General features: G+C 53.2%; 1 protein-coding gene across 1 annotated transcript in view; it reads right to left on the bottom strand.

Annotated features, from left to right (window-relative positions):
- The window catches only part of TNFRSF21 (TNF receptor superfamily member 21), a 36,013-nt gene extending 23,677 nt beyond the window's left edge, over positions 1-12,336 (bottom strand). The window contains exons 1-3 of the mRNA XM_075144929.1: positions 12,266-12,336; positions 5,882-6,536; positions 3,670-4,167 (exon numbers count right to left, since the gene is read on the bottom strand). Coding sequence (XP_075001030.1) covers positions 3,670-4,167; positions 5,882-6,536; positions 12,266-12,319 — 1,207 coding nt within the window. The 5' untranslated portion in view covers positions 12,320-12,336. The remainder of the gene's footprint in view (positions 1-3,669; positions 4,168-5,881; positions 6,537-12,265) is intronic.
- Between the last annotated feature and the right edge of the window lie 470 nt (positions 12,337-12,806).

The raw sequence follows: 12,806 nt of genomic DNA on the forward strand, positions 1-12,806 counted from the left end.
ACTCAGGCCATTAGTCATTGCAAGCTCTTCCCAGACCTCTGAACCATTTAATCCAGTGAGAATCATCGGCATTTGCCGTCTTGGCTGGAACACGTCCACGTTAAGGACACGGGTCTTGTTTTAACACCAGCCTCCCAAGTTACCGCTATTTTTAGGTTTGGGCTGTTATTTAAGGCATGTATTATGACCAGAGAGAGCACGGGGCATAGACACCAGCTCACGGGACGATGAGGACAAGCAAAATGCCCCACGACAACCACCACTGCTCAGGATCGCACACATATCTCAACTATTTCAGCAATTCAGTAGATCAAGCACCATCAGGAACCGGGCAAGAGTCCTTTTTTGGGAAGAAGCCCAATCACAGCGAGATGTCTCTGCTCCAGCACTGAGCAGTGCTGGTGCCACCCTGACCATGCGTCACCCAGAACTGATGGGCTTAAAGAAATGGGTAATAAAAATCGATAATAAAATCCTCCAAACGGGCAAAGCCTCGGATGCCAGCTGTGCTCCCGCCTGGCACCACGGGAGGTGCACGGGGTGCCGGCGCAAGGGCAGCCGCCCAAGCACTGCTCCTCCGAGCGGAGGCTGCGCCTACGTCAGACCCAGTCTTCCCTTTCAAAGGTTAAAGCTGTTTACTGAAAGGATTAGGAGGGAGGAGATGGTAAACCAGGAGGAAGCGAGGGGAGACTGTGCGCAACAGCTACGTACACAGGCTTCGCCCCGGCAATAAATGCGCCCCAACTCCCTGTTGGCGTGGCCACCCAACGTATAGATGGGGAGGTCATATGGATGTCGGCACACTGCCAGCACCAGTCCCCAGGGCTTCACCCCCAGTCCCAAAAGATGATTTAAACCTAACTGCTTGCCCTCCACACCCCTAGTGCAACCGCAAACCAGGCCGGCACCTGAAGACCTGGGGAGCAGCTGTGGTCTTCTATCTATGGAGGCTTTGCTCTGGCTGCCTACCATGGAGGGATCTGCGCTAGCAGCACGGGAGGGGAAAGATTTCCTCTCTGCAACAGCCTGAAGTTTGTTCCTGGCTATATTCACCCTTGTCTGAAACTCTGCTTCAGGATGAAGCATGATTTGGGTACAAACACTGCTGGAGCGGCAGAAAGCTTAGCCATGACGCTGCAGCTCTGCAGTACATCTCAGCTGTACAGCCAGTTATTAAATAAAAGGTCAGTTCCTCTATGGCACTACATCTTCTCGCGTTTCAAGTAAACAGTCCGAAGAGCCAGACGTTTCAATAGGAAAACCAAAGAGGGATTTATACACCACTGCGGAGGAGAACAATTTCTGTATCTGACACGACAGAGCACCAAGTAAGAAGTAACGAGCAAGGCCCTTCCAGCTATCACAACATGGCTGAGGCAACACCAGAGCTGCACTAAAAGCAAGACAAAGCATTAATTGCTTTGCGCTCGTCTGTCTGCCTTCATTGCACAAAGTTCAACTGAGGACATTCAGTGGCAGGAGGAAGCCATGAAGCCACCCACGCCAACACGGAACCAGCACGACTATTGCAAAAATGACTGGGAGGGATGTGCAAAACTGCCCAGCCAGGAGCCCAGAGTAACGGGGCAAATGCACTTCCAGACCCCGAGCAGCTTGATCAGATGCTGGGCCAGTTTATCAGCTAAGTGTGGTTTTTGCTGTTACATCCAGCTTATTTCCCAAGACAAGGGGAAAACTTAGCAAACGTTTTGTGAATTTGATGCACTAGCTGAATTCAGCCGTTAAAGGATGACAGAGAAGACTGGAACAACTCATCTTGGGAAGCACAGGATGACCCACGAATGATGCTGTCCCCCAAAGGATGACCAGATCTGGGAGATGGGGTTACACCTAAATGGGCTAACGTAGCCTCGTTGCTCACCACGTATCACCTTCTCTTACCTGCACGGTTTCTTTAACCTGAATCATGCTTGGTGACCAAACGCACAGCACTGCCACAAAGGCCGCTCTAACATGGCCTCCAGGAGAAGGGCCAGCTGCAGCGCGGGCATTTCGGCACAGGGTCTGAAACGCCAGGTTAGAAACCGGAGCTGCACCCGCTCTGAGCAACTTGGTCTGGTCCCTGCACGCGATCACTCCCCACCCTGTTTAAATTCAGCCCCTGCTCTGAGATAACAACACCCGCTGCTCCAAAAAAACAGGGAAGTGAGAAATCCAACCAACTGGTAATTAAGGCCATGGGGAAAAAAGTTACTACAAGTTAGTACCAACCAGGCACTTTTGGCCAATGAACTATGGCCAAAGCCACGTAGTATTTCTGGTAGCACCCACAAATAAGGATGTTTAATAAGGTTCTGCAACCCCGCTGCAGATCACTCGCCATCGCCCCAAGGACCATGCTTTGAGTACCACAGATTTTAGGGACAACGGAGTGCAGGGATTACTGGGAAAAGTTATCGCAAAGGGAAAAAAGCTCAAGAAACCGCAGCCCCAGGATTCAAAAGAGTTAAAAGGAAACTGGTAAGTAGCACAAACACAAGAGAAGGCACAAAACTAATTCCAGCAAGACCTTACTGGTTCTATAAATGCATTAACAAAAGCAAACAAAGTGTAGGTCTATTAATCAGCAGGAAGGAGAAGAGAGTACATGACAGAAGACGCCCTACTCAAAGCCTTCTTTGCTTTGTGCTTAAGCACTCAAGGATGACTTTCATCAAGCACTGATCTCTCAAACCTTCCAATCTTTTTTCAATTCATTCTTTGTTTGCCCCCCCCCCCAATGTGCTTTTCTAAAGGTTAACTGTGAACAGATGTTTAAAGTTGAGCAACCTCAACCCAGAGCAAGGACTTGTCAGTGCTGTCTGTCTGCACAGGATAAGGGGGGGGGTCAAAACTGCCACCGTAGTTTTGCAGAGGAAGAACCATGCATCCTTCTAGGGAGATCATGGCTGCTTGGTGCTCATGTTCGTACCACCTTTAATTTATCATTGATTTGTACATATTTCAATTTAATGACCACAACAGGTCATTTTTAAAGTCTCATCAAAAAGCTGACAGCAAGTCATGCACCAAAAGAACAGAAAACACTACGAAGCAGAGCCTCCAGGAAGACCTCACGACACTGATGGAAGCTGTACGCCCCCAAGACACAGCCTTTAAGGACAACCTTCCTGGCTCCAGCATGGGCGAAGGGCTGGGGACACAAGCCAGCCGTTGGGATTTAGGGCGAAGAACCTGAAATTGAGGGGCTGCCAAGAGGCAGAGGATGACTCAGCCTTCCAGAAACAGAGAGGGTGAGGGAAAAAGGATGACATGAAAGTCAACCAGACCCGCATCTGAGTCACCGAGAAAATAAGGAGAGAGTGAAACAGAAGAAAAGTGGAAAAGGGAGGGGAAAAAAAAAAAACGGAGCCTTCATTCAAGATCCTTCTACTAAGGATGGGTGGGAAGGAGGAGAGGAGCTGGGACGAGCGGGTGAAATTCTCTCCATTAACTCTTCCTTCAGGGGCAGGGACACACCACAGGGACAGGGAGAAGTCACGTATGAAGAAACATCTGAGAACCAGTATATGGGCTTTGTCCTTGCTACAAGACCCAGCAAGTCAGAAAAGCAACCGGTCACTGGACGTGGGGGTGGCCCCTCCAAAGCACCGCGCGGGTCGGCACAGAGGACGCTACCCCCCACAGCCCCCGGTCGCTACTGCTCACCGTGCCCGTTGCAGTAATAGATCCACTTCTCCCTGTTCTGCGTGGGGGTGGTGGACTTTTTCATAATAGCTTTTTCCACAATGGCACTGGGATCTTGCCTGGGTCCCTTCTTCAGAGTCCGTGAGCTCTTCCTGACGCTGCAGACGACGATAACCACCAGGACCAGCAGCAGGAAGAGGACGATCATCCACGGCAAGTGTTCATTGATGTCGAAGTGCTGGTGGACGTTCTGCGGACCTCGCCGGGGGGGCCTGTATGGGACACTAGACTTCTCACCCCCCGCCATCTCCAGCGATGGCTGCTTCTCCAGCGCTGGGCTGGTCTGCTTGTGCCGGTAGCTCTGTGCCTGGCCGGCAGCACCGGAGCCCGCAAGGGTCCTGCCAGCACTGTCCGTCTCGTTGGCCGAGGTTTCGTTGTAGTAGCCCGCTGGCTCCGCCGTGCCACTGGATGTGCGTGGCGCGGGAGAGGGGACAAAATCGGGAACTGAAGAGTTCAAACCTGCGAAAGGAGAGGAGAGTTCAGTGTCACAGCACCGGAGACGTGATACGGCATCATGTCACAGTCCAAGCCCTGCCTGAGCATCTGCTTGGCCAGCAGACAGAAACCCAACGCCAGGCAGCGAGAAAGGGAAGAGGTGAAGTTGAGGTTTGGCTGTGGGAACGGATGGGTACGGTTACAGAGGTAGGTTCAAGATAAAATTGACCCTTGTTGGTTAAGGCTAGTTTGTTTAAAAAAACCCAAGTGATTAAAGGCATGTTGTCAATCTGTGTTTGTCCCACATTCAGTACTTCTCAGAAAACCTACAACTTTGAGGTTTCTTAGGTTTATGAACATGGTTTTCACTCCCATGAATGTGGAAAATGTGGTATTTGGGCTAGAAACACATGAAAATTTGGAGGCTTAGTATCTCTCTACAAGTTTTTGTAAAGGAAGCACAAGCTTTTTTATCAACACTGCAAGCAGCTGGGGATGCATCAACTACAAAACAGGTTTCTGAAGCAACAGAAGCAACCCAACTTCCCCCTAAGAGCTACTTTCCATCTTTATTGAGTTTTCTTATCAACCAATACCTCTCAGGTCCCAGCCAGCTGCACGACCAAAGCCTGGTGAGACAAGGAAGGGCTTCTGTGGCAAAAGCTAGGGCTTACTTTGGAAACTCGGCTTTTGAAGATCATGTCTCATCCCAGTTGAGCCAGAGAGGGGGTGTAATCACCTGTAACCTGATTTTTGCTTCTGACTTGGTTATCCAAAACACTCTGACCAGGATACAAACAGGGAAAATGCTTTAACTTTTACCTAATTGTCTACAGTTGATTTCAAAGTTCAGGGAACACCCTCCTGTCCTTTCCCAATGACACACCAACACCACATCAAGCTTTGAGATCCAACAAAGGAGAAGCACTGGGAGTCCACCACTGTCAACACTTCCCTGCTATTATATTTATCAACTCAGGTGTCCAGGCCATCAAAAGTTGCATTTTTTAATTAAAATGCCCCATCTGAGACATTGTAAGGAGGCTGTTTCCCAGAGAGTGTTAAGCACCACCTCAAATAGGGTCCTACAGCACCACTGCAACCAGCCACAGCTAAAGCATCTCCTAAAGACTGTGATGATATATCACTTTCAATTAAAAGATAGAATGGGGAATTCAACCTGGTTCTCCCCACCAGTGGTAACTAATAGAAATCTTAAAGAAAAAATTACGGCGCAGCCTAGGCTCCTGGAGGGCAGTTTTGGCAATGGATGCCATTCAAGCCAATAGGCCGGCGCAGCACAGGGCAAAATGAAGCAGGGAAAGCACGGGCACGAAAGCAGTGAATCCATCAGGGAAACAATCTGGTGGAGCAAAAGCTCCTCTGCTGCCAGGGTTTTCCTGCTGCACTCTGCTCAGCTTTGCCACAAATGCAGAAAGACTTGTGCCAGCACAACACACCGATGGGAAAAGAGGCTGGGGAACATGATGTCCTTTCAATCCAAACAGTAGGACAGTCCAATCATGACTGCAGTCTCAGTGAAAATGTTATTAAACGTGGTTTAACACAACTGAGGGGCAACCTGAGGTACTCTGGAGCTGCCTTCTGGCCATGAAGCAAAAGTACCATCCACGCTTTAGACCAGGCTGCCCTTTAACAGCCTAAAGCCAGCCTTGACCGAGGCAGGAACGCAATCTCACAACCAAAAACACGTCTGTGTTTCAGTGGTGGACATTACCTTTGGGAAGATGCACGGTTGGTGGAACTTCATAGGGCTCTTCATCCACTTCGGTGCTTGACAAAGTCAAAGACGTGTTCGGAAGAGACGCTGGAGAACCACAGACGTTGTCACTCTCCTTCGTCCCCGGCTTGACGATCACCATGTTTTTCCCAAAGCAGTCAGTGTATGTTTTGCACTTCATCACACTAGAAGGCACATCAGAAAAAGTACCACGAGGGCACGGCTTGCACCTAACGTCTTCCGTCTCGGTTCCTTTCTTGCGGACGCCCCAGCCGACCGGGCACACCGTGTAAGGGACACAGGTATCGTTCGTCTGAAACGTACCAGACAGGCAAGTGCACTCGCGGTCAGTCAAGGCAGTACAATGAGTTTTCTCAATCATTGGCAGTTCACAGGGTTTTCTACAAGGGTGGCACCGCTCTATGCCGTTCTCATGCTTAGTAAAGGTCCCATCTGGACAAGGGCTGCACTCTCTTAAGGTACTCTTCGTACAATGTTTAGACACATAGGTTCCTGCGGGACATTTGTCGCAGATCAGCTCTTTGTTGGTGGCACGGTCAAAGTGGCGGTACTTGCCAGGGGAGAGGCTGATGGCATTCTGCTCGGAGGTCAGCTTCGGCTGACCACCAGTGGTGCCAAGGAGCATGAGCAGCTGGAAGACAGACGGGAGGAATTAGTCAACAACAGCGCACGACCGGAGCCCTCTCTGCCAGCGATCCCTTGTAGGATCACGAAGCACATCCCGGAGCCGCGGGACCACGGAGGTGTTTCTACGCGCCGGGGAAGGAGCTCAGCCAGGTCGGGGTGGAAGGGAACCGGTGCAGACGGCAGCACGCTCTCCGGACACATCGTCAGCTAGGATTATAATGCCTTAAATGTGACACCACGCTTCTCAGTGAGAATAAGCATCATTTACACCCTGCCAGGGTGGTAAACACCGCTAATTGTGTTTCAGCAGTACGTGCTACCTGGCCACCCCAGGAGAATTCAGACCAGCTTTGCATTTCAAGGCTGAGAGGCTCCAGCACGAGCCAGGCGCTTGCTGAGAAGACAAAAAACACACGCAGGTGGCAGCTCTGACCTGTAAAACTTTCTTCCTCTATATTTATTAATCTGCACTTGTTCAAATAGTTACCTTTCCAAATAACGCAAGCCGGGCTGAAATCCAGGCTAGCAGGCATCACCGGACTATTTCTCAGCCCCTCTGCCCTTCCATGATTTTTTATAACCCTGTGCGAGCGTGGGGTTTGGCGAGGGGTGTTCTGCTTTGAGCCTCCAACCACATCTGAACCCACTTTAAACCAGATGCATTAGCAACAGGAGAGAAAACCTGATGCTATTTTTAAGCTCTCTGAGGAGCTCTCCTGTAACTCAGTTTCTTGTTGCATCAGGTACAGGTGAAAGCTCTCCAGTTTTTAGACACTGAACTGCACCCAGCTGGGCTTGGCTAAATGACGGCTACAAATCTGTTTATCTCAATCCATTTCCAATCCCAGGGCTTTACTCCCTTAATTTCTTTGCATCGAGGCTGCTCCATCTCCAAGAGAAGCTCCATCTACCAAACAGGACCTCTGCTTCCTGCAGAAGACCTCTGGTCCATGGATTTAACGTCAGTTACGCCAGTGGAGATAAGACGGCAAGAACAAAAGGCATATCAAGAGAAAGGCTGACACGACCTCGCACAACATGCAAAGCAATAGAAAAAACATTTTCAAACAGCTGCACGCTGAGTTAGGAGGGAGAGAGAGGAACGAGCCGACGTTACCTTGAATTTCCAAAGGTGCTTTCCTACACAGAAGGTAAAAAGACCAGAGACCTTAACGCTTTTCAACAGCACAGCCAGGCACATAAATCACTTGGCTATGTTATACAAGCCCTCGTTTTTGCTCTGCTACCTATTCCGGGCTATCAGCCAGCAAGAATATATTCAGAAGGAAGGAAAAAAAAAAACAACACAACCCAGCCTCCCAACACCATGACTCTGCAGAAGGCACACCGCGGCAGAGCCGCAAGCCGCGCCGCATCGTTTTTTGGTGCAGTCTCTCTGCTTCCTGGAAACACACAGCACATTTCTCTTTCACCTGCTAAATAATTTACAGCTCGGGATTTGTACAAAACACTTCAATTTTTTTTTTTTTTTTTTTTTCCCCTCCTGAAGCAGCAATTACAGAGCAGGCAGAAGCAGGCAAGCCCGCAGGAGTTGACAAGGATCCTGCAGTGGCCAGGCTAATTACGGCACATCAAATTAAAACAAAAAGCGGGGCTGCCCTGGCAGGCAGCAAAGGCTTACAGGACACATTTTATTTTTCCCCTCCCTTAAGACATGATTTAACGCAGCGCTTAGCTGGCTCTAAGGAAACCTGCCGCCGGTAATCTTCATGACGCAACCCTGAATTAGCAAACCAGACAGAGCAGGATCCGGCCTCCCGAGGTTGCGTGGGGGGTCACCTGCGTTACTCATCCCCCTCCCCGTGCCGGCGCCGAGCGGGATGGGGCGTCAGGAGAGGCAGGGCAGGCAGCGGCAGGGATGAGCTGCATGCCGCCAGCTGGGATCCTGATTTCTTCCTCTGCATCAAGTCAGACCTCAGGAAACCAGGGACAAGCCCACTACGAGCACCTGCCATGGGTCCTACCCTGCTCTCCCTTTTTTCCCCCCCCCATCTCCAGCATCTTTCCATCACTCATCTGGGTAACTAAAGTCAGTGGGACCTGCACTACCGTAACAGCACCAGGTTTGGTTTTTGTTCGTTTCTGTTGTTTTTTTGTTTTTTGTTTTTTTTTTTTTTTTAACACCTATCTCAAGCAAAGTGGCACAGGCGCTTTTGAACATCTCCAGATCTTCAGCTGCACGTGCACTTCCAAGCTTAGGGACAACAGCAAGTCCCAGTGGGGGAAGGCTAAGCAGCGTTGAGCATCCGCTATTTATTTGGATTGGTGTTTCTGGTCCCTAAAAACATCCAGCTGCTCAGGTTTCATGGCCAGCACCACTCAGATCTCTGAAAGAGGCGGCCAGGAGCAGGACAACATCCTCAACAAAAAGGGGTGTCTGCTGGTTTGGTCCCCCATCCTAAGGGCTGCCCAAGCCGCACGCAGAACTAGACCTTTCTGGCTGATACACCCAGCCTCAACGGCAAAAGCAACAGAATAATGAAGTGAGCTCTGCTTAGCCACTGGATTTCAGTTCATTACTCCAATACCAAAGCAAGCGTATAGGGTAACAAAACACCACAGAAAAAAGGAATCGGTGCAAGACAACGCTAAAGAGCAGATCTGGTTTCAAGCAGTTTCGGCTCTGCTCTCCGTGCCCAAGGCAGGAGCAGCTCTCGACACTGAAGCCAAAAGGGTCAAGCGGGACGGGGCAGCCACGGTCCCCCAGAGCATCCCCAGCTCAGCACCGACACCCTGCACCGCACTGGCAAAGGCGCTTCCCAGCCATCTTCTCCTATTCCAACACGTGGAGGTTTTACTGTACGAGGAAAGCAGACCAGGCTGGGGAACACTCTGATTTTCACCTCCTCACATTGGGGAAATGGCTCAGACTAGAGGATCTTCGCACTCAGCGGCAAACAAACCCTCGAAACAGCAGCACCCCGCAGCTGACGTGGGCATCACCCACCTTACCATCACCCAGCTTGATGACTCCATCTCAATGATCACATCCATGCCGTGCCTCCATCACCCTCTTAAATAACTGCACGCTGCAGGAGCGACCCGATGGGCAATTTGTACAGTAAATAGCTTTTAGGGGGCCACAAGCTTCCCGGGCACATGAACGGGGATGGGGCAGGGAATATAGCGGCTCATTCAGGACCCAAACCTCACCCTTGGTGAGTCAACGTGCCAGCAGAAAGTTGGCGGATCAACAGGCATTTGTGTCCTGAAACGGGGTGACACCTCGAGACAGTCAATGTCTCGGGTTGTGTACAGCGATGCCCCGCTGCCAGCCCTGCGGGGAGGCAGAGGTAAACTTAAAAAAAAAAAAAAAAAAAAAAAGAAAAAAAGACAAAAGCCAGCTAAATGCAGGGCACTTGACCCCGGTAGAGAAGAGCAGCATCAGAGCGCTGTAAGCGAACAAGGACCGACAGTGCTAAATTGATATTCTGGGAACCGTTTCCAAGCAAAACCAGCAGAATTTGGTAGAAATGGCAGCTGGCTCCATGGCGATGCCTTGGCACAGGTCGGGGACGGGCTGCACAGCCCGCCGCCCTTCCCGAAGGTCAGCTGCACTCTCCGCTGACCAGCACCGGGAAGTCGCTTACGACATTAAAGGAGAAGAAAAAAAAAAAAAAATTATAAAACAAACCCAGAAAGACAAATAAACTGGTCTGGAAGTTTTACGGTAACTTTGCAGACAGGAGGAGACCGTCTCCTGCCCCGCTCACTGTAAAAAGGATCAAGTTACTCACGCCGAAAAAAGTTGCCTGTGAGGAGAGTATCGAAGAGCAAAGCAAGTTTCTGCTTTTTGCAACGCAACCAGCAATTTCAGCTGGTTTGGGGTTTGTGAAACCGAGAGTCCGGGGCTTACCCTGCTCAGCAGTCCCTTTACTACGTCTCGAGAGTGAAACACAGGCAGCCGAGCGTGCCAAAACAGCAGCACCGGCACATCTGGTCCCCATGAAGGAAAACCCAGCAGCTATTGCCGCAGCCAGCGCCGACCAGAGCTCGCAGGCATCCCCGGCAGCCACGGGTTTGCTCCAAGCAGATGAAATCCCCCAGGCTCCCGAAAGCCCCGAGCCGAAGCAAGGCGGCATCGCGCCTGCTCGAGGTGAGGGCGTTGGGGGGAGACGGTGGCAACTACCTTGCGGCAGCCGGCGGGTGCCCGAAGCCCACGCCAAGCAAGGGAAACCACGACCAACACCAGCCTTACGCAAGCGCTGCCGAGCGGCTATCGCTCAAAAACCAAGCAGCCGGCTGGATTCAGGTTTGCTGCACCAGTAAGAGACTCACCAACTATTGATTTGAATGTACTTCCATCAGGCTGGAAAGACATTAACTCTTTGTGGGGCCAAAGGGAGTTGCCCAAAATTTTGAAGATGAGGATGTCGGATGAAGAAATGCTGGCTGGTGGCCAAGGAAGCATCCTGCCAGCCCATGAGTAAATGGGAATTTTGTCTTACGGCTCGCTTGCTGGTACCATCGGCACACACGGAGGTTTGAGTACATGCGTACACAAGCAATATACGCGCGCGTTTGCTCAGAGTCTCAGCTTCATTTTGCAAAATCGCTGTTGTATTTCCCTTTATATCACTCTCTTTTTTCCCCTCTTCCCTCTATACCTGCCATTCCTGACTGACCTCCAGGATCCCAGCTGGAGCTCCGTATCTCAAGCTCCCCATAAGCATCTCATCCTCCAGACGTGCAGCAGCACTCGCCTCTCCCAGCGGGAAACCGGCGCTCGGGAGCACCCAGCCAGCACCGTGCCCGGACCCCGGCCTCTCCGCCGCTGCGTGAAGTTACCCTTCGCCTTCAAAGCGATGAGGCTGTTTCCCGGCTAATGCTCTCCCAGCTTTAGATTATTTTTTGTTTACTTGGATTCCTGTCGAGCCAGCATCAGCTCGCTAAGATCCACCTTGAGTTCAAGAGCAAGTGCACTCCTCGGTTACACAACCCAGCCGCAGCAGCTGCGGCATGTGCCTGACACACCGAATTATCGTCTCTCCCCAAAAAGACGGGATGTAGCCCTAAAGCGCTGACTGGGAAGGGCCCTACCAGGGAAGGTAAACCTGGATGTGAACCCGCCGGAAAACATTTCTGTGTTAAGTCAGAGCAGCTGCCTGCAATTAGCAGCGGTGAGTTTTGCTGCCTGTCCAAAGGATGGCAAGAAAAGCAGCTGGGGCGGATGGATGGATGGATGGATGGATGGACAGACAGACCCCAGCCCAGTGCCGAGCTTCGGGAGCGGGGCGAAGCAAGGATCCGCTCAGACCTCGAGTTGCGGCACAACCCTGGATGAAGCCTCCGGGAAGGATGCCGCCCTTTGCCCGCCTGCAGTAAAATGGGGATGGAGAAGATGGAGCAGGGGATATCGCATCCAGCCGCTGCCCGCTGGCAGGGTTGGGGGTGCAGGGGCTGGGGCAGGCAGCACCCCCCGGGGTGGGGAGCACCGCACACCCCACGGCGCTGCGGAGGCAGCGGGACACCCAAATACACGCATACCCCCCAAAACCACACCCCTGCCTACCTGCCCCCCCCACCAGGCAGGCAGCGCGCACCCCCCACGCCCGGGCAGGAGGGGCGGGCAGGCAGCCCCGCACTGCAGCACATCCCCACATCCCCACGCGGATCTTGCGCGGGCGGCGCCGCCGCACCCACAGAGCGCGCAGGGATGGACCGACACCCCCCCCCCCGCCCCGCCGCGCACACACACACACACACACTCACCGTGAGGAAGCCGGCGAACGCGGCGCTGCTCCGGCACGCCGCGGCGGCCCCCATGGTGGCGGCCGGGGCCGGGGCCGCCGCGCAGCGCAGCGGGGCTGCGGGCAAGGCGCTGCCCGTCCAGCCGCGCTGCCTCACGCGGCGGGGCGGGGGGCCGGCGGCGGCCGGCGGGGGGAGCAGGCGCCCATGGCGGCGGGCCGGGGCCGGGGCCGGGGCCGGGCGGGGCGGGGGCCCTGCCGCCCGCCGCGCTCCCACCTGCCTGCGGGGCCGCCGGCTGCGCACTGCCGCGGCGGGGCGGCGCGCACGTGGGGCGGCGCGGCGGGGCGGGGCGCCCTTTGTGGCGTCACGCGGCCGCGCAAGACAGCGCGCAAGGGCGCCCCCCCGCGCAGCGCCGCGCAGCGCAGCGCCGCGCCCCCCCCCCCCCCATATTCCATCCCCGCTCGCTCCGCGGCCGCGTAAGAACCGCGCGCCGGCTGGAAGCTCCGCAGCGCGATGCAGCACCGCGCCCCCCCCCTTCCTCAAGCAGCCTGCGCGGCTCTCCGCG

Source organism: Calonectris borealis, chromosome 3 (genome assembly GCF_964195595.1).
Source record: "Calonectris borealis chromosome 3, bCalBor7.hap1.2, whole genome shotgun sequence".
Classification (NCBI taxonomy): Eukaryota; Metazoa; Chordata; class Aves; order Procellariiformes; family Procellariidae; genus Calonectris; species Calonectris borealis.